Source organism: Coturnix japonica, chromosome 3 (assembly GCF_054131305.1).
Source record: "Coturnix japonica strain WE chromosome 3, WE-NBRP24, whole genome shotgun sequence".
Classification (NCBI taxonomy): domain Eukaryota; kingdom Metazoa; phylum Chordata; class Aves; order Galliformes; family Phasianidae; genus Coturnix; species Coturnix japonica.
In genome coordinates this window covers 56,301,578-56,326,257 of record NC_140665.1, presented here as the reverse complement: position 1 = coordinate 56,326,257, position 24,680 = coordinate 56,301,578, and the positions used below count along the sequence as shown (strand labels likewise).

The 24,680-nt window shown below is 37.9% G+C and overlaps 1 protein-coding gene across 2 annotated transcripts in view; it reads right to left on the bottom strand.

Annotated features, from left to right (window-relative positions):
• Window positions 1-24,680, bottom strand: part of THEMIS (thymocyte selection associated) — a 74,251-nt gene that overhangs the window by 26,882 nt on the left and 22,689 nt on the right. For both annotated transcript variants that reach the window (XM_015858581.3, XM_085541678.1), the window contains exons 3-4: window positions 23,936-24,394; window positions 19,883-20,928 (exon numbers count right to left, since the gene is read on the bottom strand). In XM_015858581.3, the coding sequence (XP_015714067.3) occupies window positions 19,883-20,928; window positions 23,936-24,394 (1,505 nt within the window). The remainder of the gene's footprint in view (window positions 1-19,882; window positions 20,929-23,935; window positions 24,395-24,680) is intronic.

Here is a 24,680-nt window from a genome sequence, read left to right as displayed (position 1 = left end):
AATCTATTATCTTCCCCAAAAACTCCAGAGAAATTAAAATAATGTCCAGAGAGTTAGTTCAGGACAAAACAAGTCTGCAAGCCAAGAAATCTAGCCACTAACCTGCTGGGTGTCTGCAGGCAAGTCATCTGCTGTCTGTCCTCTCAGCCACACATTCTCTGCCTAGGAGAGTATCTGCTGGGACTACTGCTCACTGCATCTTTCTGCAGGGCTCAGAGACCCCAAGACTCTCCCTCCATATGAGACTGTAGCTGATACAATGACCGTAAATATCCATATAAGGGGTTTTTACTGTTACAGCACTTCCTGGTGGAATTTCATTTCACTCAAACATCCCAATTTTATTCTCCAGTGATTGGTCAAATCAAGTCCCCAGATATGAGTAGCCCTCCAGCTGCTTAACAGCTGAAGCAATAAGACAGCTGCAATAGTAATAAATACCTCCCCAGGATCCTTATAGCTAGCACTAGTCTTGTATTCTCTTTTTGTACTACTCTTATTCAGTTTCCTGTGTAGCTGGTGCAAAATAAATGTTAAAAACCAAACAGAACAAAGCCCATAAAAACAAAATTATTTGTCTTGATTCATTTCTCTTGATAAACAGACAGATGCAAGCACACATTTATATGTTTAAAAAACAATTGTATTTATATATATTGTGTATGGAATGCTTCCAAGTGAACCAGAGGTTTTAAGTCAGAAAACATCCACCAAGATTCAGTCTTAAGGACTGAAAAATTATTTAATTGAAATATAGCCTATCAGTAAGGAAAACTATTTAAATCTCTTTACCTACTGTTGAACAAATTCTGTCTCCAGCAAAGTACATGGCTACCATCAAAAAACGGCAACTCTGCTGAGGTATGGTTTACCTCAATCCCAATATATTAACACCTCTGAGAAAAATCAAAACTGATTTCTCAAGACAAAGGGTTATCTTTCATGAGGGTTCACCGTATATGCTGGTCACCATGACAATAATCACCAAGCCTCTCAGAGTGTTATCTGAAGCACCACAGGAACCTGCCTTACACAAAACAGAAAACAGAATGCAATACACAGCATTCCAATGTACAGCAGGTCAGTATGGATGAATATCAAGATAAATGACAGGTACAGCATCAAATATTAGTAAAGCAATAGGATCAGTTCACAGCTTCCTCCACTACCTGTAGCATCTTTATAGGACGCATGAGCTTTCAGTTTCATTTACATAATCTTTAACATAACCTTAGCCTTGATACTTTCCTTTCTGCAGATTTATTTATTTATTTATTCAGATATCACACTCTTTTAGCAAGGATCATTCTTCACTGTGGCCTAGGAAGCCCTGTCTCACGTTTAGTAGTATTTACATACTTGCATGTCTGTTCTGCTGACTTCAACTTAATTTACACAGAAATAGAGGCTAATGTGCAAGAATAGCTGGACCAGGGCTATATGGAGATAAGCCTCAGGTACAGCAAAGATAAACAGAACAGCAATTAATGCTGACGAGAACAGACTGTTGAAAACAGAACACAGCCTGTACAAAATTACTAACAAGAGACCTGAAAAGCAGAGGTACATCACTTGGCATAATTGCATGACTCCTCTGAAATGAAGTGCCCCATTAATGGTTACAAGTCCAGTGTGCAGGTGAGACTGTTGTCAAATCTGTTGCTACTCAGTCAACAACCCTAGGGTAAAATTTGGTGTCGTGCAGCAAAAAACCTTGCAGCTGAGAAAGTGGGAGCTCCAACGGCTTTAAAAAGTCTTCTTATCATCCAACTTTTAGCTTTCTTAGGAGCTATAACTGACACTGACCACTTTTATGCCCTACTACCTCACTTTTAACCAAGGCCCTTTAGGACTGAGGGAACATTACAATGAAGTACTTGAGCTACCATGAAAGGATGTATTTATTTCAGTGACATATAGAGAAGAAAGCATGCTCAGCAGAGGAAAGGCAGGATATAGGAGGGAGAAGAAAATTAGGGAAGTGAAGAGGAGCTGTTTAAATTAACTCATTGCATCTGTCTTAAGTCATACAAAAAGATATAATTTTACCCAAGAGCAAGCCTTGCAAATGGCAATTTATTTCCTAGAAATAATTTAATGACACACCACGACTTGAGTGCCTGGTACTTTACATACAAATAAAAATGGCAAGTCCCTGCACTTCAGCATTGTCATCTAAATTAGACTTTTGAGACCAAGTCCTCTGCGGGTATAAATTAGCATAGCTCCACTAGCAGTGGAGGAATTATTTATGCCAGCATGCACCAGAAGGGGAATGATATTGGGAAAAGACATTTTTTTTTTTTTTTTTACTATAAGTTGTATAGGAAAAAAACATATATATATTTTTTTTCCTGTAAAATACCAATCCAGTCTTGATGGTCTTTATTTACATTATTAATACTCCAGACACCTACAATAGGCCTGTGATTTTGCGGCATTTGTAGATTTGCAGAGATGAAATAAACAGATTCATTAAGTTGCTGCAATACACCTTTAAGCTCTCAAATAGAGGTAAAACAAGGATGAATCACAGAGAACAAAAGGTTTCAATAGTTAAGGTTTCTCATCTGCTTATGTGAATTTCCAGTGGATTCCATGGATTTTCCAGTGTATTCTTTGAGTTGTCAAAAAGCTTAATGGAGGAAATAATAAATCTTTCTAAAGAGAAGTAACAAGCAATACATCACTGACCTGTGCTGTTCATGATCACATGTAAACTGCCTGAATGGATGTCAGTCATCAAATAGTGAGAAAAGAGTTTATTTTTGCTGTGATTTAAAATGTTGTCCTAAATAAATTATAGTTATATATATATATATATATATAAGTGTGTGTGTGTGTATATATATATATATGTATATAAATTGATACAAATTGCAGCCAGGTGGAATCATGCCTTTAAACTCTTAAAGAAGAGAATCCAAGATGCTGTCCATTGGGATCATAGGACTCAGAGAAATAGCTGCATTCAGGATTGCCTTGGAGCCAAAGCATATGTACTTTATTGCAACCAGTTGTGATTCCATCAAACAGAGAGACCACAGATGATCAATTCATCTCCCAGTGAAACACTGATGGCCCTACAAAGGTGATGTAATATATATATTTATTGTTTTAATTCTCAAGATATGTTCAATGATGGTACTTTCACCTGCTGATGTACCTCAAGACAGCTCACCTCTGAAATGTTCCTAGTGAATTCTGGGGAGCCTAAAACTCTGCTCCTTCTTCACCACCACAAATTCATTTATTTTAAAATACTACTGATATGTTCTTTCTTCTCAAAAAATATATATAAATGGTCTCACAAAAAGCAAGTTGTAAATGCAAGAAGCATGTGAAGAATACTTTGCTTAATTATATTTAGTTATTTGAAGATAAATAGATTTCCAGTAGTAAGAGATAGTAGTGGACAGTAGTGCTATAATTGCAGCAACTGCAGTAGTGCTCTGGACATAGGCACTGCAAAATACTTCTCTGGAACTGTACTGAATCTGCTTTACAAAAAGCATTTCACTTGTCAGTCATGTTCTGCAAGTTGAATGACAGTGATGTTTTTGCAGACTGATCAACTCATTAATGGAGGTTATCTATCACCTTTTATATTGTAAAGTACACTAAAGTGGCTAAATGGCTAAAAAACTTTTTGACAGGTGAATATTGCATTTCTTATTTGACAGAAATGAATCAAAATCTAATATGAAAAAGCATACTTTGGGGGGGTTTGATGTCTTTCTCTACATAAGTGCTGTTTAAAACAGTAGAGATGATAGAATCTTAATTGGACAAGCTTTCAAATGAAATGCAATGTTAAGTGTACAAATGTGCTCTTACTGGTGGAATATCAGTAAATAATCATCTCTTTTTAAAAATCTTATCCAAAGTTATCTCAGACTGGAAACCATTCCAGTGGAGAGGGGAGAGGAGGGAAATGGAGAGAAGGGGACAGGAAGGGAGGGGAGCAGAAGGGAGGAAAGAGGGAGAGGGAGAGAAATACGCACAAAGGTTCAGTATAAAAGAATCAAATTCACGACAGGAGTACAAAGCATAAATATTTCTTAAAATGCTGTTCTTTGTTTTGTTTTTTTTTTTTTCCTTCCCTCCCCTCCCTATGGTCACAAAAACTGTATTAGAAGCTTAGTGGAAATGTTTGTTTATTTTACTTCAAACTGCTACTCCTTACCAGGAGTGCAGATTATGTATTACATCTTGTTGCAAGAATAGCACGGGACATGCTGTGTGGCTGATCTGTCAAAATAAACACCTTTCATCTGTTCTAATTAATTGTGTGTGCACATTTGCAGGGGAAAAGAAAAAAACACTCTTGAAGAATTTCAACACTTGAAACAATGATTCAGTCAGTAAGTAAATGCAACTTAGAGTTTGGAAAACAAACAAATAAACAAACAAAACTAACTACAGTTGTTACTTTTGAGGGATCAGCCCTTCTTATACCCTTAAAATATGCGTAAATCTTTTCATCTGTGCCTATAATTCCTATTATAAAAAGAGATACAAAAGCAAAGGGATGGATAAAGACAAGGTTCTTTTAGATATCCTATAGTTCAATGTACCCTTCAGTTAATAGTGTTACAAGAGGTGTATTGTATAAGGTTTTTTCTTGAATTTGTATTCTTACTTTCTCTCTTTGTCTAGAGAGAATTAGCACGTCAATATTTATTTAAGAAAAACAAATCTGAGAAACAAGTTTTCCCAGCCCTATTATAGAATTCTGCTACATTCCTGCATCTACACTTCTGCTGATCATCTTTTCACTTCATTAACAATAAAATATGCACAACAGACAGGCACGAATCCTTAAACTATTTTTTTGATGACTGACATGCAAATTAAACAGTGTTTTTGTCCAATTCTCTGCAGAAATGAGCTTCACCCTTGGTATGGGAACTTCCAGATCCTATAAGACTCCTCAACAAGACTGAGAGACTAAGACATGTGCCACATGCCTGGGAGAGTGGAAAATACAAGGCACTAGAGTAGCTCTTAGGATTGGGATGTAAGTAATCGTCTGAGAACGTGATTTTCCAACAATAGATGGGTGTGCTGTAGCTTCCAGGAGGACATGTGGACTCCTAAGCAGTGAAGAAGCATGCATACTATATTCCTTTCTTTCCTTTCTCAAAACAAATCTTCCCAATTCTTGAGAATTTCAATTCCATTAAACTGAAAGGAGCTGTATTTTCTTAAATTGCCTGCACATGTCCCTGGAAGTCCATCTATCCAAGCACAGACAGCCTAAGAGCATGGGCACCAAGATACAGTCACAGCTGAGCAGCTAGAGAAAGTAAAGCCGTCAAAAGCACACTGGAAGGCAGAGTTTCAGAAAGGAAGCAGTTCGGCACTGTCTAATGAACTGTGTCAACTAGGAGAAACAGACCTTCTGATAGGCATATTTAAAGAGGTGTGGAGCTTTCCTTGTAGTTACAGCTAAACAACGGTACATGTTGAAAAAGTCCTAAGCAGGACATTATGATTAGGGGACAACGTCTAAGCATACCTGAATACACAAAATACATCTGAAGAATTCTTGAAATGATTAAAAGAGTGTTTCAGAGCATTACAGTGTCATTAGAGCTGTCCTGTGCTTGCCCTTAGGTGCAAAATGTCATTTACATTTGAAAAATTAATGAAAAAATTGATGGCGGTGTCTGGCAATGTGTCTTTTGAAATAAGTTGAAAGCTTCCATTAATTTGAAGTTGTTAGCACATCCATTTTATGTTGTTAGGTACTGTTGTTAGAATTACATAAGATACCACAAGCAAAAATAAAGAAAATATGTTTAGCAGTTCAAGAAAAACAAACTAGTCAAAACTGTTGTCCTTTGCAATTTTAGAGTTACACAGTGCTGTTACTGTTGTTCTTTTTGAAATCTGCTATGATTTATTACCATAACTGTATAGCCACAAATTGAAAACATAGATTAAAATGTCTCCTGCTTGACCTTTTCACGGATATCCCAAGAATATGAATATTAGCTCTATGCATTCAAGAGCTTTTGATCTAGTTATATATTGTGAAAAGTATTATTTCAAATCCTATTTCATCAAATGAATTACATAATTCCACTGCAAATTTAATGTTGTTTTGTTTGTTTACTGTATGCTAATAGGAGCTTTAGAAGCCACTGGGCAACCTCCACAAATTTATACTACAGGAGTGGCTGTTCTCCTGGTCTATGACTGGATGACTTTTGTGCTTTAGTAACAAGAATTAACTAACACTTCCCCCAAAACAAACCTTAACTTTTATTTATTCTATTAAAGATTAAATATCAGTCAGGTACTCATGCACAAAACTTTGAAAAGGAATGCACAACAACCATCACAACACTTTCCACGTTCACTTGGAGTCTCCTGTTCAAATCTGCAGCACTCTCAGTCTTTGGTTTGTCCTTTCTCCTCTCAGGCACCATAGTCTGCGTGAAGACTAAGTTTTGTTTGTGTGACACACAGTAAGGTAAAAGACAAGGCTGATCTGTACTGACTGAAGACATATAATCTACGAACATGTATTTCCTCAGTGAGGCTACAAAACTTTGGTGTAGGTAACATCATGTTTTCTTTTCTGTGCCTCATCTGGTTGAGCCACAAAGAGGGAAAAGGTTGCAAATATTTTTCCCAGTGTGTGTAACTAGCAAAGAATCATAGAATCATAGAATTGCTCAGCTTGGAAAAGACCTTAAAGATCATCGAGTCCGATCATGACCTAACCATACCACCATAACTCTAACGACCCTCTGCTAAATCACGTCCCTGAGCACCAAAAAAAAATGCTTTTAAACACATCCAGGGATGGTGACTCAACCACCTCCCTGGGAAGCCTATTCCAGTGCTTAACAACCCTTTCTGTAAATAAGTTCTTCCTGATATCCAACCTAAACCTCCCCTGGTTCAACTTGAGGCCATTTCCCCTCATTCTGTCACCTGTCACCAGTGAGAAGAGACCAACCCTGCTCTCCCTGTAAGCACTTTTCAGATACTGGAAGAGAGCAGTAAGGTCTCCCCTCAGCCTCGTTTTCCCCTAAACAGCACCAGTTCCTTCAGACTCTCCTCATAGTGCATATTCTCCAAGCCCTTCGCAAGCCTTGTTGCCTTTCTTGGACCTGCTCCAGCACCTCAATGTCTTTTCTTTACTAGGGTGCCCAAAACTGAACACGGTACTCAAGGTGAGACCTCATCAGTGCCGAGTACAGGGACAGGATTACTTTCCTAGTCCTGCTCACCACACCATTCCTGATACGTGTATAAGATCAAACACGCAAATTCTAAATTGTTACACTGTATTAAATTCCATTAAATTAAACTTACACAAGCCCAAAGAGTTACAGCTCTGAAAAACACAGTCTTTCCATGCAAGCCATGACAACTTCCCATCAGCTACTTTGTCCCTCTCTACTTTCTGCTGAAGCAGATCGACGATTGTTTCTGACTTCTTCAAAACTAGTTACAGGACTCCTTTTGACTTCTTCTAAAGAGAGCTTCCTATACATTTCTATAACCTACAGGTTATTTTCCTAATTCACAACAGTTTTCTAATCTTTACTCAGGCCTGATGGCATCAGAATATGGTTTGCAGCATGTTCTGCAAATCATTGCAAATTGTTTGGCATCTCCATGTTTGCTGGCTTTAAATGATGCATTAGGAAGCTACTTTAAGTTCCCATTTATTGCAGCCAGAGTGGTTCATTAGTAAACGAGAATGCTAGAAAAAGTGCTTTCTGTACAGGCTTTATTTTTCAAATTCAGCCAAAGTTATACTTACCCTATTGCACTTGCATCCTTTATGAACTCTGGCTCCATGGAAATAAGCCGCCTCCCTCTGTTACACCCACGGAACTGAAGCACTTCAATATGCAATTTGTAAATTTAGCCTACTGAGTATTTTGTAAAGGGTACTTTTTTTTTTTTTTTTTGAGATGCTGTCCCAAGTGCTTTCAGCCTCAGCCTGGATTTTTGTTTGCCTTTACAAATCCCTCAGCTATTTGTCCTGTATCTGTCCTTGTTTATAGTGATAGTGCTTATAAAGACAGTGAGGGTAGGAGCGTATAGCTCCTTGCCACTAACTCTTTGTAAACAGTTATACAGTACATTAAATTGCCTTGGTTTTAGGCACTTAATCCTCAACTAATAGCAAGGAATATATCTAATACTTTTTACATACTGAGTGTCCACAGAAAAAAAATTTTAAAAAATTTTAAAAAGTAAAAAAGAAACAGAACAAAACAAAAACCTTGCACCATATTAGCTGCAAATTCTCAGCTTATCACATTTCTTTATGTAGACAAGCCATCTATTTTAGTTAATTCTTTGCAACTGGATTGTAGTGGTGATATACTAGTATCCATAAGAAAAAGTTTTATTTACTCATCTTGCTTTCACATTCATTGTCATGATTCTCGAGCTGGAGCCTAGTCAGTGAGAGAAGCTTATTACAGTAACATCCAAATGTGACACACAGCAAGGATAAATGTGTTATCCAGCTTGTACATGCATAAGCAGACTCCCTGGAAATAGAATTCAGACCAATATTTTCATTTTTAAACCTGCATTTTCCTGCATCTGAGCAGTCAATGGAGCATCTCCTTTTTTAAGTAAGATCCAATTATAATGAGAACTTGGATTGACAGAAAACATTATTATAACTGAATGAGCTGTCAAATCCATGATTAATAAGGTTCTTCATTTTGGTTCAACAATAGCAGCATCAGACTACAGGCATATAATTATTCAGTAACATAAAACATTTTTAAGAAGTTTTAATTTCCATTTTGGAGAGTAGAAGGCAATGTCTCACATTCAGACATTCACGTGGGGCAGAACTAGTTCAATATTTCAGGAGATGATTTTATCTGTTTTCTGAAGATGCAAACTAACAAAAAAGCCTTTTGCACAATCTAAGCCTGCTGTTTGAGGAGTTAGCTTCTGTTTTCCTCCTAGCTTCTGTATTTTTACATCCACCCTCTAACTGCCTGAAATGCAAGAGCAGATTGGGAACATCTATAGTGTTGTAGGTTTGTGGCTTAGGTGTCCATATGGTCATATATTGATGGAATATGTAGAGTATGAGGCAAACAAAAATCACTCTCTGCTTAGTGAGGTGCAAATCACCAGATAAAGAGCTGATATTTCATGATAACCACAGTTCATGTAAGCTGTTTATAGTCACTTTGTGAGGTTCAAGATTTTTTTCTGTACTCTACTTTTTATGTGAGAGGCAATGAAGACAGGATAGTTACAAATTAGCATATTCACAGGGGGAAAATGTCATATTTATAAAGAATAATTCCTGCAATTGAAAAAGCTTTCTTGTAACAAAAATGCAAATCCTTCCATCCTACATAAATTCTGCTTTCCCATACCATTTCAGAATTTGATAGAACTGGATATCCCATTTTTCTGTTTCATTGCTTCTCAATTTCACCTTTCTAGCCCACCTTCTTAATCCTCTCTTCCATCTGACTGGTGGTGCTGCTCCATCACCACAAGCAGTATAAGTGATTTGACTGTAAAAGCTTTGTGCAAGATTGACTTGGAAAAATGGCCTCTCAGGTCAGCCTTCATTTTTACATTATCAGTTACATCCCACTACTTTTTATCCAAATATGACCTATCAATAAAAAATACATATATAACACATACTGTAGCCGTCTCTCTCCTCATTTTCCTCCACTGACACCTAGCAGGCTTGCACAAACTAACCTTTAAAATGCAACTTTTAGTTTAATGTTGGTATTTGTTCAAGTCCCACAAACTAGGGAAATGTATGGAGGCATTCTGAGAAACATCTGAATTTCTAACCATAACTCCCCATCTCCTGAAACTCGCTGCTACATTCTGCAAGCTGCCAGATGAAGACAGCTTAAGATACTAGATAAACATCAGCATATCCAAATAGAAGGCATGAGATCTTATGTCTACTATAAGAATATACTATGAAGTGGTTAGCAACAGTTCAAGCTTAAAAATGTGTTAGTGGGCCTCAAGGTTTCCACTTTGCAATGCTATAAAGGGATGAGTTCACACCTCTTCTCTTTCTTGTGTCTTCTGCTTTCAAATAACCACACTTCAGAATTTAGCTGTCCTAGGCAACAGTCGGTTTCATTTTGCACCTCTTCAGTAAATTCATTTCCAGATGAAAACTTTTAAGAGAGGTTAAAATGATGTAGTTCCTGGGATTTTTCGTGCTATTATTTTGATGTTGTTACTGCTATTCCCATTGTGGTAGCCAGTGCACAAAATGCTGTATACAAGCAAAACTGATGCTTGTCTATAAATACCCCAGAAAATGGGAAAATGAAGCATTACGTCCCATTTCATAAAAGAGACATCTACATGAACAAGTTGCTACAAAGTAAATGAGTGTGGATTTCCAGCTCATTAACTACTCCATGGCAACTGTCTGGGTGGTTATGGCTCCAGAGTAAATGTGAGGCAGCTCTGACCCTTATGGAAGTGCAGTAATGTATCTTGCATTTACCTGAGATTTAAGAATCCATATAGAGTAACTAATGAGCTGGAAATCTACATCCTCACTTCTCACATGGTAGTTTCTTCACGTATTGAGGCATTGATAATTATGTGATTTGTCTCACATCACAGGACAGACAGGGGAACATAACCCAGACTTGGAGATTTCCTGCAAACCCCATTCCTTGCATGTCCAGAAAATTCTGGTAGAGCTGCAGTTCATCTGCTTAGTATATCCACCTTCAAATGGGATCACTTCACAAGCAAACTCAGACATTTTTCCCTTCATTAATACTGCAGAACATGCACATACCATGTATGTAAAATGGATAGGTAAAAGCAGATTCCTGATAGAGTTTGTTCACTTTACATATGTGTCAGAAAATATTATTTACTTTTTCAAAGACTCATAAATATTAAAGTATGATCTTTAAGGTAAAATAAATATAAAATAAATAAACAAAAAGACGTTTTGGGAATAGCCTTATTCTGCTTTATGCAGATTGAAATAGGTTTCAATCTCATCATGTCAGACACTGCCACTCCCAGTTTTCCCCCTAGAAACAGTCTGGATCCTATTTTATTGTAGTCTAAACATTCTTTTGCCCCAGTACTGTCCACCAGGGTAGTTCGTAACAGAACCACAAACAAGCAAAGAGGCTTATTTCCTTATCATATATCCTTATCTGCAGTGACTCCTACTGATTGTCTGATAAGACTCCATCACACTCTTTCAAGTGATACAAACTATTGCCTACAGCCTTTATAAGACCCCTGCTCTGATTTTTCAGAGGTACTACTGGAATCAAAATAGCTATAGCTACAGAATAGACTATGCCTCCTCAAACTTCTTGTTGCCATAAAAAGGAAAAAATAAAATAAAATAAAATTGAACCAATTGGAGGATAATATGAACCACTGTACCACAACACATTGTCATTTAAAATATTTTCCAGTAAGATTATTTAATGCCTTAAGGTAGAACAATAGCATAATGCTGTTAAATGCCTTGACAAAGTTCCATGTAAAATGTACATCTTTATTCATAGAGAAGGGAAATACATTTTCTCAGTACAGTCACTAAAAACTTCGTGGTTTTTTAGCTTTTACAATCTCCCTCACAAAATAACTGATAAGCTTCATTATTATTTATATTATCATCATACTTCTTATGTTGTGTCTATGTACTAATACATTCAAAAACCAGAGAGGGGGAGCCCATGACTCACAGTTCTTTTCTCCATAGCATAGCATAGTTTCCTGATAATCTAGTTCCTCATAGTAAGGACTCTAGAAAGTGAGAGTTGTGCCATTAGGTCCTTTGGGATTTGGATGTGCTATTACGCTGGCAGAAATTTTCTCATTTTGTTTTGTAGGCCAGTATATTTCAAGGAATAATCACAGCCTTCTGAGATACTTTTAGTTCTGGGATGCTTGGCTGTGAACACAGTGCAGAAACTTGAATTTCAAGAAGGAAGGCATAGCGTAAATGAGAAACATCAGTACTATCTTTTACACTGACTATATTCAACACTTTAGTGACTTTGATGTGCATTCTTTTTCTGCTAACAGACTGGGAATTTGCATATTTGCCCTTGCATCTTGTCCTCAAGATAAGCAGACAGAGAATTACGCCCCTAACAGAAGATGCCACAGCTGGATATCAAACAGTTCAACACTGTCTGAACCGTGCTACTCCATGGTAAGTGTCTGTGTTTACAGAGTACAAAATGAAGTTTTCAGAAACTGGACTCTGCTTTTACTGCTTCAGATCTTGTCTGTCACCCTCCCAGGCTCAGAGCTCGAGCTTGTGCATGGCCCAGCCATTAACAGGGCCTAGACAAACACCGCTGGACAGAACAGCACCTGTAAGGAATGCTGCGCAAACAAGGATTTTCCCAAGCTGTTCCTGCTTACAACCAGAGCACCCATGTAATTCCAGGCTCACTTCAGAATGCAGTTCATGGGCAGCCACACAAATCTGAAGATTCAGAGAGTTACTAGCAATGATATCAGGCACCTCATGCCAGTTGGTCTTATGAGTGCAGACAAGCCCCTGAACATGCTTAAGCAGGCAAGTGACAAGCAGCACTTCAGCTGCCAGCTGTCCCTGGGCTTGATTTTCTGACCTTCTTGCTACAAATAGAAGGGCAAAAAAGGCAGAGCAGCCCAGAGAACAGTGACATGGGAAGTCGGGCTGCAAGGAGCCCAAGTTTGAAAATGATGCATCAGATTGCTTCTGTGTTACATTTTTGGGGAGTTATTCTGCTACTCTACAGCAGAATTTTTGATTTTTTTTTTTATTTAAATTCCCCCTCCCCCAGCTTTATAATTATACAAATATGTGATATTTTATCATACAAATATGTAATATTATACTTTTTTTTTCTTCACCTAAGGGAAAAATAGCATGCCATTCAGTTCTATTACTGACATCAATGGCTGTTGGCTTAAGCACTCTATGCAGTATTTTCCCTCATCTTATCAGGGGTGCCATATTTTTTCCTGTGCTTGAGATATATATATATAATTTCTTCTAGGCATCCCTTTTATTTTTATATTTCTTATCTCTTTGTTCTCTAAGTCATTCACTTTTTGTTCTAAATTATGCAATTTTCTTTCAGCCAGTTGGCATTTACATCAGACAGCATACCCAAATGTTCATCTGTACTTCCTTAATTTCATTTACTGTATCAGCAATTCCTGCAGCAGTAATGGCTTTTTGCAATGTGACTTACACCTCAGATTGCCCCGCTAGTTTTTCAGGCAATTATCTACTGCCTGTCCTTCTGGCAGGCAAATTGCTATCTTCCCCATTTTATTTTTGTTTTGAGAGTAACATCAATCCACCGTAGGTGCCTACTACAGACTTGATGCTTCTCTGTGGAAATTTTAAGTGTTTCATACTGCTTAAAATAGAAAAACATCTTAATACCAGCACTCCATACTGAGAAAAATCAGAAAAACTCCAGTCATTTATTTACTGGGGCTTTAGGGCTCCCTGCTCCTTTAACTCCTTCCTCTTGCTTCATCCAGAGCTTATCAGCAGACCTGATCCTTTGCCATCCAAATGACAGCCATCATTTTTTGTTTTATTTTCCATAGAAATCTGGGACACAAGAGGTGATGGAACATAGGCAGGCATCAGCCCAGCATGGCATTAAGATGCATAAAGTGTTCCTGGGAAAAGTACTGGGGCCCCCAGGTACAGCCACAGTAATAATGATTACTGCAACAGCATCAAAGTACTTCTGTTGAGGCTTTCAAGCCTACAAGGAAGCGTGAAGTGGCTTGAGACCAATCAGTACCTACTGCTCACTCTAGTTTTACCTCTAAAAACCTAGCTGAAGACAGATGCTCTCCTGTTTGGAACAGATGCTGCTGGGGAAGAAGATGAAAATCCATTTGTTGTTTTGGCTCCTGTCTGAAAACAGTTATGGTCTTGGCTTCAACTCACTGCCTGACTGCAGGGAGGAAGAAATGTGTTGGGAAGACACAAGGAAGAGGAAAAGCCATGCTTCTTTGTAAGCAGTGGAGAACACTGAGGAATCAAAACTACAAACTCCAGAGTCTGAAGGGCACTGGCAAATATAGTCCAGGGATACTCAAGACATGTGGGTCTGGGGGAAGTCAGACCCTCATATGACACAAGCAGGGTGAGGGGAGAGGAATCATGAAGCCCATTGTGCATGCAATACCTGGATGAATAAGAAGTGGCAGCACACAGGATTGCAGGAAACTGAGAGCCTGACTCACAAGACCAGATTGTGGTGGGAATTAGGTATTGGCAGCCACCATGATAAGACAAGATGTTCATAAATCAGGAAAGACTGCACTTCAATAGTATCATAGAATCCTTAGAGTTGGAAGGGACATTTAAAGGTCCTCTAGTCCAACTCCTCTGCAATGAACAAGGACACCACAGCGGGATTAGGTTGCCTAGGGTCTGATCCAGATGCACCTTGTGTACAGTGACAATAACATAAAGATGGTAGTAAATATCCAAAAGGTTATTTACAGGAAAAACTCACCCATATGGAAGCCTTCAGTCTGCTGGGAAACGCTGAGGCAATCTCCACCAAGGAGCAATCTCCAAAAGATGCTGCCTTAGTGGTGGTCAGCCCTTAAATGAGGTCTAGAGGAGGTGGAGTCAAACTCCACCCCTTCTGGGAGCACAGCTGAATTACTTTCACTTGTGCTCCAACAGCTGACCCAACACTCACCTCAGCTGATTAATCAAAGGTTCAGGCTGTGATTACCAATTTCCCATACACCTTGAAAGTCTCCAGGGATGGGGTATCAACCACATCTCTAGGCAACATGTTCTAATGTCTCACCACCCACACCGTAAAAGATTTTTTAAATTATATTTAACCTAAAGCAATTGTCTTTGAGTTTGAACCATTTTTTCCTTGTTCGTTTACCACAGACCCTGCTAAAGAGTCTGTCCCCTTCTTTCCTATAGCTCCCCTTTAGATACTGAAAGGCTGCTATCAGGTCACATTACAGCCTTCTCTTCTCCAGGATGAGCAGCCCCAGCTCTTTCAACTGTTCTCATAGGAGGTATTTTATTCCATGGATAGGAACTCCAGTCTTCCCATGCTATTTGTGAGGACTCTCAAAGCAATTGGAAAGTAACATGAAGAAATTACATGAGATGTGGGGAGAGACAGTGGAAGGTATAACTCCAGGAAGAGAGGAAACAGAGAAAAAGGAAGAGAAAGCGCAATTGCAGCCTCAAGAGCCATGATGCTACACTTGTAGAAAGAAACCCTTCTTAAGATTGATCATGTATATTTACATCCACTAATAAACCAAACTTTCCTTCCTTATTTCTAGTACCAAAAGACTGCAGTCTGTTCTTGTCTACGTGTATTTTCTAATATGTATTTATTTTGGATGTTAAATTACTTGCCACACAGCAAAAATAATTGTATCAAACTGGTTGCATAAAGGCCCCAAACCAATGAAAAATACTCTGGAAGCAGAAAAGAAGTAGTTGGGAGGAAGGAGAGGAGGCACTGCAGGAAAACTCATTTGCTGAAAAATGCAGCTTATGTCTTATCAATTTAATTCCAGATAAGTCTTCATTTTGCTGTGAAGACAGATGCGATAAATATGTTAATGGCAGATTTCAGTAGTTCAGTTTGTAGAACTGCAAAGCTAGATGGCAGCGATAATTTTTCTTTCATTTTAATTTTGAAATAAAAAGCAAGAAGGCAGGAATTTTCCTGATATCGTAACACTGTAATGACTTTTTGAAGGATAATGGACTTCAGCACAGGATGACGATTAACTATCGTGTCCTGATACTTACTTTTTTATTAAATTCCAGTTTGCCTGGCCAGAATTTTCTCTGCTTTCTTGTTAAGCTGAGCTGATTACTGCCTGTGTCTGACTTTTCCAGTTCCACATTCATAGAGGCATTTAGCATTAATCCTTACTTGAAGCTTGTGAGCATTTTACTGGTACTAATGTTCTTCTGGCTAGATACATGCTTAAGCAGGCTACTGAAAATAGCCCTGGATGGAACTATCCTTTCTTACTGGTTTTTTTGTGTTTTTTTTTTTGTTTTTTTTTTTTTCCCCCCTGGACTGAGATGCTGGGGGAGTGTTTTTTCTTTCCTTTTCTTTTTTTTTTTTTTTTCCTTTTTATTTTTATATTTTAATTCATCAAGAAGCACATTTAGTATCCCCAGGGAGTATGAGGACTAAACTGTGGCCTTCCATGCATTGATTACTCTTTTCCTATTATTAACATTCACTTAGAAATATCTGGTGAGAAGTCCTTTTTGATTGTCCAGGTAAAACTATTTTTAAAAAGACAAAACACCAAAACTGTCGAGGGATGTACATAATGCTTCCTAAATCAGTTGCTTATTTACTGCTTGAAACTCAAACTATGTAAAGAATAATTTCTTTCAATCTGTTGACCACACAGTACCTTGTCAATATTTCAGCTGAATGGGTAATTCTGATAAGCAAAAAGAAAGCTAGAAAGCTTTTGCTGCCTTGCATCTTTTCAGGGGGAGGAAACTTCAGGTGTCAGACAAAAAGCCTGAGGAAATTCTAGAAAACACTTTCTGAACTTCTTCTGCCAGCCTGAAGATACTAAGCAAAAAACTTAGTTTCTTATATTCACAGTGGTGGTTCTAACTGAAGAGCTTTCAGTTGCACATCTGGTTTATTCTTTTAAAGGAATCCTAATTTCAGAAAGGTGATGTCTTGTCTGGTTCCTCCTTGAAGATTTTTCTCCATGCGACTGACTGAGTGCCCCTGATTTCAAATCACTAACATTAATTTCTAGGATTTTATTAGGTCAGTCTCATTCTCTAGCCAAGCTCACCATTCAGAATCTGAATGGCTTTAACTATTTAATTCAAAATGGCAGTTAGATCCCCTGAGGACTTCACCCCAATGACTCAAGTGAAGAAACGTGGATTTTCTCTGAGTGCTTGTATCCCAAGTTTTCCATTCATCAAAGGGTAAAATTGTTTTGTCACTGCTGTCCTCAGGTGGGGGTACAGAACTGATATGGATTAAAAGGTGGATAGAGGTGATATTTTTTATGAGATAGAGTTTAATTATTCTGAAATGTCAGATTCACTCCATATACCTGTCATTTTATTTCATTTATTTAGCTTGCATGGATTTCTGGGAGGAGAGAGGGCGTGGCACAAGTTTCTTTCTTCATTCAATTAACAACTAATACAAATTTTCAAATATGTGTGTGCTGAATATTTTTTAACCGAATAGAATGATAAGGTGAGAGGGAAAGATAAAGTCTGCTAGGCCTTGTGGAGGTGAGAGAAGGGATCCCCAGGCTCTGGAAGAGAAAGCATTGTCAGCAGAAGCTGAGCCAAATTAATTAGCCCTATGAAGAGCCTAGGCATAGGGCTTGGTTAATGCAGCTACATTATTTTTGTCTCTTGACTTTGCTGAACTGTGCAAATGTATGTGTCTCTGTAGTACTCCACCTTGCATGCAGAGGCAGTTCTTGCACTCATCTGAGGTTCCAGTCCATACTGGCTGCCAATTTCATACAATTCAGTGACTAAAGCAACCAAAAGAGCACAGGGAAACACACTATATCGTTTTGCTTTTGGCCCTAGTATTCTCCTTACCATGGTCAGGGAGCAGCAGGCAGAGACAGCTGGAGTCTCTCTGCCCTCACAACCTTGCTGGAATAGCTAAAAGGCAATCAAAGCACAAGTCATAGAGGTGACCCACTCTGGCAGAGCATCCTACAGTACTGACATAGAACAGCCATATCTTAGACCTCTTTGGTCACATGCTGTAGCAGTATTTAATCCTGGAGCACCAGGCTCCCAACAACTTGGTGAGGAACTGACCATCACCCTCCAGCATGCAGCTGGGCCAGGACATGCCTGCAGAAGAGCGGTAATTCATGCAGCATTAAAGCTTATTCTAGGCTGCCACCTTGTCAGGCTTAAGTTCAGCTCATTAAAACATTTGTCTGTTATTTATGCAAATAAGCCTATGCAGAGTCACAAAATATGCAAAGTGAGCTATTTATCAGTTTGGCACAATCTCTAACTTTCTGAGACCTAAGACATCCCTGGTAGATTTAGAAGAAAAGTCTCTGTACTGCTGTTTCTGGCAGAGAGGCCAAGGCAGAGCCTATCAGCTACGATCCACATCCTCTCAGAGGACTTGCTGCGCTTGGGATTGAACAGATAATGTATTCTGCGAGACTTTAAACCTATTGCATTAACTTTCATGTTGTTTAATCTTATGAATAAGGGAACTCTACTTGTTTCGTCTTTCCAGGGAAGGAGATTTATGAATCTGCATAACTCAAATAATTCTAACTGCAATTTATTATTTATTTATAACTAGCACATGACAAAAAAGATGTCCTCTGGTGCAGCCTACTTACATATGCCTCTTTGTCAGGGCACTCTCATTCATGAATGTGTCCTGGAATTGGCACTGAGGAGAGGGACATTTCCAGTGAGGAAGGATGAGGACTCACTTAAGATCTTCTTCCATGGTGGCTACAGCTGGGCCTTAGTTTGGTAGCAATAGAAAAAATAATTTCTTGAACCCCCCAAATGCAATGCCATGAGTTCTATTGTGTTTAAAGTGCAGCACAATTGCTCTGCAGTCTCATACTGAGGCCACACCAGAGTTCTGAAAGGATTTCTAGAGTACAGTCTTCTTTCCTGTAGGGAACTTACATTTGCACATGGAAGAGAGAAACTGATAGACATTATGTACCTACTGGACAGTCTCTTGTTGAAATCCATCAACCCATCTTTCTTTAATTCTTTTAGTTTGCAAGAAAACTGTGATAGGTTGGCACTGAGAAGCAGCTAAACACCCATCTACCTGTTCATTCACTTCCATCCTGATGTTAGGATGAGGAAGAGAAAAAGTGAGAAAATTCTTGGGTTGACAAAATGACAATTTAAAAAAGTAAAGGAAAGAGGAAGAAAAAAAAGTGATGTTGATCACCACTTTCCACAAGCAGAAAGATGGCCTGTCATTTTCTACTCTATGGTCACCCTCCCATACCAATGACTCCTCCATTTTTTATGGCTGAGCACAGAATATTCTTTTGGCCACTTCAGGTCATCCATCCCAGCTGTGTCCACTCCCAACCTCTAGGCCACATGTTGGCCTATTTGCTAGGGGGACAGAGTAGAAGAAAGATAAGTCCTAGTTGCTATGCATATACTACTCAGCAACAGCCTAAACACCGATGAGTTACCAACACCATTTTAGTCACAAGTTCAAAGCACAGAATCTCACATGCTGCCATGAAGAAAATAATTTCCATCTCAGCCAGACTCAGCAGAAAAATTAATGAACAAATGCATTGGCTTAGGTTAATCACTAAGAAAATTGTCCTAGAAGGGGCACTCAACTTTCTTGACATCAAAGGCTTTTCTAAAAGTGTTGTCCTTTTTATTCCAGATCTATTTGCCACTCAAGTAAGTGCAAAAATATGCAGTTAAAAAGATCCATACAGCCTGACTTTCTGTGAATTTGATTCTGCTGTTTCCAGCTGAGCAAAATTCTCTTGATATATATAATGAAAACATATGTTGCTCCTTAATAAATGTATGAATATAACCACTTTATGTCTCTCCATTCACTTTTGCATTGCTGCAATTAAGGATTGTCTGACTAAAATTATAATGCCAAGCTTTCTGCTGTGAGTCGGCATGGTTCTGTTGTTTTTCATGGATCAGTTAACACACAGTAGAGATTTTAACCATTGTTGTCTATAATGGCTAATTTGCCTATTATAATGAACAGAGAGCCATCTGTGTACAACACCACAAGGATGTACCAGTGAAGTGGAGACTATAAACAACCTATGTCTGTAAGAGATTCAAAGACATAGACGTAGTGCAATATTTTACCTTTGGAGCCTGTAGTACATCAGATACGTCTTGCTCAGAAACTGTAAAAACAGGTTGTTGCACAAGTGTTGCTGGCTTTTTGGGAGGTCTAGGGGGTGGAAGTACAGTTTGGTTTTCATATCTTCGTGCCATATAGTATTGCTCTTCACTGATTTCTTCCACTGTTGTCCTAGTCATGGGAGGTACAACTGTCCGGACATCTTTGCTGAGTAAATGGACGAACATGTTTAAATGATACACAGGAATTTCCCAGCTCTCCATTGGACTGCTGGTGCTACTGATCAGCAAATAAGAGTCTGTGATTTCTTCTTCAAGCTGCAGACCAGGCACGGCAGCCAAGACATCTTCTTTCATGGAAAGATCCCTCACAGACACTTTGACATTAAAGGGCAAACGAAATTCTTTGCAAATCTCAGAAAGCTGGTACTGCTTCTTGTCATGAATCACTTCCACAAAGCCACCTTCCAGGTACATAGGGAGGAGTACTTTCTTGTATGCATTACTTAGTATTTGTTCACAAGCTAAAACATCTACAACTTTCTTTCTTCCCTCATAAAGAACTTCACTAGTCTGACACTGCTGAACTAGAAACTGATCTCCAACTGAAACAGAAAAAAGCTCTGTACAAGGAGAATCAAAGGCTTTAGTTGCTACAACATGAAGCTGTTCCCTTTCACTTCTTGCTATCTCTAAGTCATAGGCAGTTGGAAACTCCCGAGGTCTTCTCTTGAACTTTCCTTTGTAGGTCATAGGGATTAAAAAATGTCTTTTGGAGGAATCACTTCTGATCTCAGAGGCTATAACTCTTGTAGCCTGGTACTTTTTGTAGATGACAATCTCTTTCCCTGTATGCAATAAGTTATAAGGTTTCTGGCTTCCTAAAATTCCATCCATTATCTCAGCAACCATGGGAAATTCCTTGCTTGTTCTCTCAAATACATCTTCCAAGGACAGTGGCTGAAGAAAAGAGCTAGGATCATAACAGTCTGTTATATCCTTGACCTCAACATCTAGATCAGAGAGGATATGAACTACGTCCTTACGAACTGAAAAGAAAAAGAAATATATTTGTTTTTGTCTTCCAATTGATATAAAACTAAAATATTCATGCCCTGTTGGACAAACATGAAAATTACCTTCCCTGAGATGTGCAACTGTACAACTGGTAGGCTAGTCAAAGTCTAATTGTTTTAATTTGAGATATATGATGAGCAGATATGCAGGAGACCTCACAAAGGAAACATGAATAAGGTATTTCTGGCACAAATTAAAAATACTTATATATTTATAATAAGGAAAGCACTAATAATTATTAAAAAATAATGTAACTTTCCTGAAAAAGGCAAAATCTTTGTATAATGAAGTCTAAGTTTATTTATTTTTTTAACTATTACTACTGAGAGAGGAAGTTTCAACTATAATGGTTCACTTGTGGAACTCTAGTATCTTTTCTTAAGGTACTTGGTTTTATTCACAGTTGAAACTGAGCTATTGCCTTTACCTATCTGACAAGGAGCAACAACAGTTCTAACCAAACTTGCAAAATGTTAGATCTAAAATTTCCAGCTGTATAAGATGGCTGTTCAACTAAGGTTTGTTAAGAACTAAGCTCCAGGTCAGTGATAACAGAGGTCACTAACAAACACAGTAAAATTTAACAAGTAAATATCATTTAATGACTCTTTATTAAAATTCACCCTGCAGAGACCTTCACACAAGTATACTATACGCATACCTCCTTCTAACATTGTGTACCAATATTTCATGACTAAAATGAAATATCAGACACATATTTTACATAATAACTTCTATGGAAGTAATTCAGGATCTGTCTACTCCCACTCTGCTTTTGTCATGTTAACACCTTCAGGTGAAACAATCCTGACCACCACAGGTGAAAGTCAAGGAAGGTGGAACAATTAGTGAAAATGAGCATTCTCTATGAATAATTAAGAGAGATCCAAACACAACGTTTTGTTATTTACTAAGATTGAGAAGTACAGAGGATTCCTGTCCACAGCCCATGAAAGTCTGACACCTCTCTTACCAGGAATCCTTTTAATTTAATTGTGGTTAATATTTCTCATACTTCATCTTGCATCTCTCTGTAGTTCTTCTAAAACTGGTAAAAAGCATTTTCCATTGTCCACAAGAAAGTTGTTAAACATGCACCACAAAATCTACTTTTCAAGTTGTATTAAATAGTTATTTAGGGCTCATTTAATGCTTCTTAAATGTTGAGAACACTATGAAACATAAATAGGTACACAAAATCAACAACAAAGAAACTCACTGGAAATAATTGTTGGGAAAACAAGTGTACATACTTCTGAATTTTCTAAAAGGCTTTTAGAAGCACCAGTTTCTTACTGATATGTCTTATACATCTAAATGGTCACAAGAATATACTGAAGTGAATCCAGATGCAGGACTAGGGTTAGATCTCTGAATATAGTTAGAGCTGTAGAAAACTTTTTATCTTTTCATTTTGCCTGGTGAAGATATACTTTCCAAAGTTTTAAATCACACAGCAAGAAGAGTGGAATATCTCATGAAAAGCATTTAGCAGCTATGGTATACTGTGCAAAAGTCTCTGTTCTCTTTTATTTCTCTCCTGTGTATTTTATCTCCTAACATATTCCATCACCCAGAGGAATTTTCATAGTAAAAATATCCTCCTTAATATCTTCCTGAATGACATATTTCTCTCAGGATTTCATTTCTGTGCTTTCTGATGTGCTTCTAGTAAAAGCAACAGACAGCTCAGCTTCCCAAAAACTAAGTTTCTACCCAATTTTAACACTGTGGGTAAATCAACAAGAACTGCAGCCACTTTCCACCTACTGCCTTTTCTGTCCTCAAGCAAAGTCAAGTATTTTAGCATAAGCTGCTGGTATTCTGTTTATTTTATTTTATTTTTTTTATTTTGTTTTGTTTTGTTTTGTTTTTAAATTAGGGAGGAACTTTCATCAGTGCATTGTCTAAGCACACGAGTCATTGCTGCAGCTCAGCTATTCAAGCCACCATAAAATAGGAGTTTTTCATTGTGTACTTATATCCTTCCATAACTTCTAACTTCAGTTCAAAGTAATGCATAGCTATAAACATTAGTAAGGACAGTAGCAACTAGTTTCAACTTTTTGGTAGTACAATCAGAACAGTATTGACTTAACAAGGAAAAACATTACTTTTTTTTTTTTTTTTTCCTTTCTTTCTTTCTTTCTTTCTTTCTTTCTTTCTTTCTTTCTTTCTTTCTTTCTTTCTTTCTTTCTTTCTTTCTTTCTTTCTTTCTTTCTTTCTTTCTTTCTTTCTTTCTTTCTTTCTTTTAATATATATTAAAAACTCATAACACAAATTACAGCTTTTAAAGATATTAGCTTTCTAATTCTTTCCCTTTTCCTCAGATCCAGAGGCTTCAGAGATTGCCCATGAATCCTTTATGTCTATTGCCATTTGTTTCTATTATGAAGTAAAATAATATTGGTTTTCATTCTGCAAAAACGTCAATCTGAAAAACACGGTGCAGTTCACAAACTGTAGCTGAGTGTCTTATAAAATGAATGCCACAGAGCAGATAGGGTTCAAAAGGATCGTGAAGCCCAACTAGTTCTAGACCCTTGCCATGGGCTGGGTTGTCACCCACTAGATTAGGCTACTCAAGGCCCCATCCAGCCTGGCCTTGAATGCCTACAGAGATCTTGTGACCACTCCAAGGCCAAAGAGATACAAAGAAAGAGGATCTCAGAGTTGAACTGAACTCTTAAGTTTTGCTTTTTCACTATGTTATAAATCTCCTTTTGAAAGATGATTTTATTTTAGTATTAAGTAAAATGACAACAGAAAGTAATACTAGGAAATTATCTGTATTAATATCTGATGGGGAAATACAGATGGTGATACTGTTTTTATCTTTCTGCAATTTGGAATAGGTATCACTGGTAAAGACAGCTCAGGAATTCTTCACCAACCAATTCTTCCTGCTTATTTTGAGCAACTTGTACAAATTTAAGTGTAAACAGAGTAAACAAATCTTTGATCTTAATTCCTACTTACATTTCATTACTGCCTGTACTTCATAGACAGGCATGAGAACCAAGTAGCCACCAAAATTCTCAGGAAGTGGATTAGAGGAGTTCCACATTTGTAAAGTGTTGGAGAGTTTGACAGTCCGGCTTCTGCTCTTCGGGATTTTCCATTCTGCAATCTCTTTTAGGGTGTATATCTGGTCATCTTCACACTCATAGAATTTTCCTTCTTGTGATAGTGGCAAAATAAAGGAATGAGACCGGTTGTTTCTGACCATAACACAGCTCACAGCCATTGTTCCATTGATCTCTTCCACAGAATTGAAGGTGATCTGCTCACCCTGTTTGATAGTGAGGTTTGCCAGTTTTACATCCTCCGGGCTGTAAAAACATGGATGGCCAAATCTCGTTGGCCCAATAGTGACTTTTCTTGTAATTTCTTCAACGCTGACATATGGTGTTTTGTCTGCCACAATCTTATAAAGACCTAAGAACAGAAAAGGTGCATTATAAGAAGAAAAATATGCAGAGCAAGACAAGACAAACCACAGAATCAAAAACAACATGGTTTGGAAGGGACCTCTGGAAATCATCTAATCCAACTGTCTGCTAAAGCAGGCTACCTAGAATAGGTTACACAGAAAAGCATCCAGGCTGGTTTTGAATACCTCCAGAGGAAACTACACAGCTTCTGTGGGCAGCTTGTTCCAGTGCTCTGTCACCCCCAAACTAAAGATATTCATTCACACATGTATTGATAAGATATTGGACAG